Source organism: Camelus bactrianus, chromosome 21 (assembly GCF_048773025.1).
Source record: "Camelus bactrianus isolate YW-2024 breed Bactrian camel chromosome 21, ASM4877302v1, whole genome shotgun sequence".
Classification (NCBI taxonomy): domain Eukaryota; kingdom Metazoa; phylum Chordata; class Mammalia; order Artiodactyla; family Camelidae; genus Camelus; species Camelus bactrianus.
Window position 1 is genome coordinate 9,891,772 of NC_133559.1, and position 5,306 is coordinate 9,897,077.

General features: G+C 45.8%; 1 protein-coding gene across 2 annotated transcripts; it reads left to right on the forward strand.

Annotated features, from left to right (window-relative positions):
- The first annotated feature begins 1,363 nt into the window (after window positions 1-1,363).
- CD1A (CD1a molecule) lies at window positions 1,364-4,753 on the forward strand. Of its 2 annotated transcripts, none has more exons than XM_010955592.3 (6): window positions 1,364-1,640; window positions 1,951-2,217; window positions 2,842-3,120; window positions 3,326-3,604; window positions 3,925-4,015; window positions 4,187-4,753. In XM_010955592.3, exons 1-6 carry the CDS (start codon window positions 1,580-1,582, stop codon window positions 4,227-4,229), a joined length of 1,020 nt encoding a protein of 339 aa, XP_010953894.2. In that variant the 5' UTR covers window positions 1,364-1,579; the 3' UTR covers window positions 4,230-4,753. The 2 variants fall into 2 exon arrangements, with proteins under 2 accessions (XP_010953894.2, XP_074205744.1); XM_074349643.1 differs by lacking the exon at window positions 1,364-1,640 and adding an exon at window positions 1,661-1,751.
- Window positions 4,754-5,306: the final 553 nt, after the last annotated feature.

Here is a 5,306-nt window from a genome sequence, read left to right on the forward strand (position 1 = left end):
TAAAATGTTTTTATGTTGGAGATCATCCTAATTTTAAAAAATATTGGATGCCTTTACTGAATTATGCAATTACTCAAAAATATTCATGGAGCACATATCACTTGCTAGGTACTCTGTTAGGTGTTGGGGGTCCAGTAAAACAAGGGCTGTTAATAATGAGAAAGCCACAAGCTCAAAATGGCATCACTTGAGCTAAAGCCCAGGATACCAAACCTAGATTCAATACATGACTTAACTGCAGTTTCAACCTTCCCCAGAAATGTAAACTTAATCAACCAGCTTGGATGTTCTGGTCAGCACCAAGGAGGTCATCTGTCAGGGAGGCCCTCTCCTGTCCCAGGGGAAGAAGAAGCAATCTGCATGATAAAGTCCTTGCCGCTCCCTTCCTCCTCAAAAGATGTCCTGGCCAAAAAATTATCCTTTCTTTTCTTTTCCACTTCCTTTGTCCCATAAAAACGTTCCATTTTGTACTGTTTCTCTGTGTGGTGGATAGGATGCCCAATTCATGAATCCCCGAATAAAGCCAATTAGATCACCTAGTTTTCTCAGTTGATTTTTTTTGTTGTTAACAGGATATAGATCTAACACCCCAAGGCAACATCTGAAGTCAAGATCCTGAGTGGGCAAACAAAACTGTTAAGGGTCACCTCTTCAGAAAATATTGTTTCGAGCAAGCTTTTATTTATTTATTTTTCGTCTAGAGTCTAAACATTATAAAAAGTCTCAGCACACTAAGATTTATATTTCTTGTTTTACGTGTTTTTATTCCCAAGTAGACTAAAAGCTCTTTGAATAAAGTGATTGCATTGTCAACCACTTTACGTTCACAAGTGTAACAAGATGCTTGAGTCCAGGCTAAGTGGCTGTTTGGTGAGTGAGTATCTGTCGATGCAAGTCAAAGACAGGGCGTTTTCCTGTGTATGTGCCAATGTTCCTGTGGTCTCTGTGATGGCTACTGGTCCTTCTCTAAAATTAATGGAGAATATGTGACGGATTATTCTGTTTCTCAGGGCGATCATAAGGGATTCTGAAAAAGCTAATAAAGCAAACAAAAGAGAGTAAGAGATATGAATGAGAGGAGGAGGGGGTGAGAAAAGGGAAGAGAATATCTGAGGAAATAATCAAAAAGGCAGAGAGAAAGACAGAGGGACAGAAAGGAGCAGGGGATTCAGAACCTTAGTCAGGCTGCTGGGGAGACATTTAGTTTCATGCCTGTATTGTATGAATGAGAAAAGAGGCCTTAAAGGTACATTGACTTTTCAGTACCACCTAAGACTTGGTCCATAGCAGTTAAATTAGAGGACGGTGAACAGGATGGAAGCTGATGACAATAAGAGAAGCTTAAAGCCATAAAGGAGATTCAGGACAGGAGCAGAAATGAGCATCTGAGTAGGTGGTGCAGGGTTTAGGGAAGGAGCAGGCTTTCTTTTTTTTTTTTTTTTCAGACGTTGACTAAAGGGAAGGTTTGTCTGTTGGTAGCAGAAGGAAGTCAGAACAGAGGTATTGTGGGGTAGGTTTGTTCAGAACAGAAACCAAAGACCAATTTTCCTGAGCAAAAGAAAGAACATCTGCACATGAAATGCTGTTTCTGCAGCTTCCATTGCTGCTGGCTCTCCTCCCAGGTGCTGACAGCAAGGATGGTAAGAGCTCTGGCAACTGCCCAGTTGGGTGCAAGAAGGGGTGTGTGTGTGTGTGTGCCCGCTCATGTGTGTGAGGGATGGTTTCCCTAACCTGGAGATTGAGAGGATCAGGTAAGTCTCACTCCAGCATCCCTGACTCGAGGTCCCTGTGCTCTTTTGAAGGTTGTATACACCAGATGGGACCCTGAGGCAGGCAAATGTCTATGGTTTCACTCTTCTTTAGATACGAAGTTTCCCCTTTGTGGCACCTTTCTTTCTCCGTTTTCTCCTTCTCAGTGCTCTTTTTGATCTCTCTGTTCTTTTCCCACAGGCTTCCAGGAGCCAGTCTCCTTCCACGTAATGGGGATCTTATCCTTTTACAACCGTTCCTGGGAACAAAATGTGGGCTCGGGTTGGTTGGGTGAGTTGCAGACTCAGGGCTGGAATAGCAGCTCTGGCACTATCATTTACCTGTGGCCTTGGTCCAGGGGCAACTTCAGCAACGAGGAGTTGACAGAGCTGGAAACGCTGTTTCGTACGTTCTTCATTAACTTTGCACTGACATTTCACAACCGTATCATTCAATGGCAGCTTAAATGTAAGTTCAGGTTCTTCAGTGGGGATTGGGGATATGGGGTGTGTGTGTGTGTGTGTGTGTGTGTGTCTCAATGAGTTTCTTATTCCTCTGAGAAACAGCCTCCACTCATTTCTGAACCTTCTCTCTCCCTAGCGTACCTCCCTCATTGACCGCAGGCTTGTGCTTTATCACCTTCCCTGAGTGCTCACCTGTGACCGCCCCTCTCCCTGGTCTCCAAGCACATACTCTCAGCTTCCTCACTCTATGACTGATGCCTTAAGGTGTGATTTCCTCCCCCATTTAATCTCTTCAACAATCTCTGTCTATGCATTCAGTGTAACCTAGAGCATTCCAAACAGCCTAGATTATTGTAATCCCATCCCTCTCACACTGAGCCCTTCCTTATTCTCTCACTCACACCGTTTACATTGTCTTCTTCAAACACTTTGCGCCATCCTTTTTGTCATTCATCTCCTGTATCCCTAATTACCACAAGTTCTCCTTTCTGAACCTCTGATCAAACACATTTTTGCTTTTTGTTCAAATTTTCTAAACTCCTCCCTTCTGCTTCTTTAATTTTTTGATGTTAAAATTTTATTTTATCTTTTCACTCTTTTCCTCTAATTTACAGCCCCTCTTCCCCAGATCCTTTTGATATACAGGTAGCAGGAGGCTGTGAGCTGCACTCTGGGGAAGCCTCAGCAGGCTTTATGCAGGTTGCTTATCAAGGATCAGAGTTCCTGAGCTTCCAGAACAATTCATGGTTGCCCTCTCCAAAGGGTGGAGGTAGGGCTAAGCTTGTCAGCAGTCTATTCAATTTGAACAAAGGCTTCCTAGAAATAGTACACAGGCTGCTCACCGACACCTGCCCACGTTTCCACCTGGGTCTTCTTGATGCAGGGAAGGCACATCTCCAGCGACGAGGTCAGTCCTGCACCTGCCCTCCAAGAACTTTCTGTTCTAAAACCACCTCTTCCCACCATGCCCTTCCAATTTAGGACAAGAAGGAGGCAAGGGGGAGAGGGGATAATGGGTGGCAGGTTCCTAGAGGTGGGAAAGGGGTGTCTGTCTAAAGTGACCATAGAGTCTGCCTCAGAGTCCTCATCTGTGTCTCTCGTGTCCTCGGCAGTAAGACCAGAGGCCTGGCTGTCCCCTGGCCCCAGTCCTGGTCCTGGCCGCCTGGTGCTGGTTTGTCACGCCTCTGGCTTCTACCCAAAGCCTATTTGGGTGACGTGGATGCGGGGTGAACGGGAGCAACAGGGCACTCAGAGAAGCGACGTCGTGCCTCATGCCGACGGGACGTGGTATCTTCGGGTGTCCTTGGAAGTGGAAGCCAGAGAGGCACCTGGCCTGAGCTGCCGGGTGAGACACAGCAGTCTGGGGGACCAGGACATCGTCCTCTACTGGGGTGAGCAAGGACTGGGGCGCGGCTGGGAATGGGGGTAGGTGGTCCTTGAGCTGAGCAGGAAAGCCAGATGAAAAATTGGAATTTTGGGAACTCCAGACCCCAGAGGAATACAAATGAAAGGTAGGAATATGAGAGCCCCACAGACATAGGAAGATGTTGCACTTAATGAAGGAATCGTCTCTGAGGGAGGATGAGAGAAGAAATAGGGAGAAAGGAGACTGGGGAGGCAGACACTGGAATGAACAAAGGAAGAGCAGGGACATGCAGTGAAACCGAGAGTAGGTTTGAAATGACACCGTTGTGTGCACCCGGATCCACAGGGCATCGCAGCTCCGTGGGCTGGATCTTCTTGGCAGTGACGGTGCCCCTGCTGCTCCTGGCAGGTCTTGCGTTTTGGGCTCGGAAGCGCCGGTGAGTTCTTCGTGTCCATCCTTCCTGCTCTTTGCCCCACTCCCCACTTGTCTGCCCATCTTTGTTTTCTCTCTCTTTCCTCAGTGCTCCTCCCCCCAGCGCCCTTCCCTCTTCCCCCTCAGGTCTCCCCTCCACCCCATGTCGAGTGACTTCCATCTCTGTTCTTCCCAGGACACTCTGTCAACCCGCAAGCTCTCGTCTCCCTTTGGAATGAGATCCCAGCAGCTCAGGAGCTCAGGATGTAGCTAAACACAGCCCGGTGATGCTGGCCTTAAACTCTCCGTGAACAGCTTTTCTTGTTGTTGTTGTTTATTTCTGCTTAATGATCAGTTGTCACTGTGAGTGAAGTGTAATTTTGCGCCTTTGTGGTTCTAGCTTGGGTTATGGGCTTTAAAATTCAAAATTTAAATTCCAAATGCAGGAGACCCTACGGACACTCACATATTCAAACATGAATGGATTATCAGGCATATTTCAGATGTCGCTTCCTCCAGAGAGCCTTCCCTGATTCACAGGTGGAGGCAGTCTCTACCTTGTTGAACTCCCATCACAGTTTAACTGGACCTTGTTAAATCTCCTCACTTCAGACCCTTTTTTGTGGCTATTTAGTTCTGTTTTTCCCCTTCTAATTTTTAAGCTTCTTGACAGCATAGCGCATATCTTTTTACCATTTGTATTCTTGGCAATGTGTCTTCCCTGCACTTAATACGTTCTCAATTAAAATCTGTGCTGCACTTATGCCGAATTTATTTTCTTTTAAAATTCTTTTCCTTCCTGTCATCTTTGTAGTAGTTAAGACATTTGTTCCTCTTCTGGTTAAATGTGTTGTCACTCAGCCAAGAGACTTGGCACTTTCCTAGTTCCTTACTGATTTCTCTAAGGAGAAACACAGTTGTGACTCTGATTGTTCTTATTATTTTACTCTTGAGAACTATTGAGGTGACAATATTTTTCCAAGTATTGTAAAGAAAAAGAGGAAGACAGAATGCAGTCCTTTATTATTCAGGGTGGCTCAGGGACAAGGAGCAGAGTTATCACCTGGGAGCTTTTCAGAAATATAGAATCTTGGACCTCACCTTAGACTTACCAAACCATAATCTGCATTTTATGAAATCAGCAGGGGTTTCATAGAGGCAGTAACATCTGAGAAGCAGTGATGGGGTGACGCCTGAGAGGCAGTAGTGTGAGTGTGTCCCTGAAAGAAGATGAGCGATAAAAGAGAACAAGAGTGCTGATGCTCAGCACTGAAGTGAGATCAAGGCCAAGAGATGACATACAGCACATGCTCACT

What these genes read in the sequence shown, in the direction of transcription:
- CD1A (XM_010955592.3), top strand. Translation starts at nt 1,580, where the DNA reads ATGCTGTTTCTGCAGCTTCCATTGCTGCTGGCTCTCCTCCCAGGTGCT. An exon ending in AGGTGCTGACAGCAAGGATG is followed by an intron (nt 1,641 to 1,950) that starts GTAAGAGCTCTG and finishes CTTTTCCCACAG; the next exon opens with GCTTCCAGGAGCCAGTCTCC. An exon ending in CATTCAATGGCAGCTTAAAT is followed by an intron (nt 2,218 to 2,841) that starts GTAAGTTCAGGT and finishes CCTCTTCCCCAG; the next exon opens with ATCCTTTTGATATACAGGTA.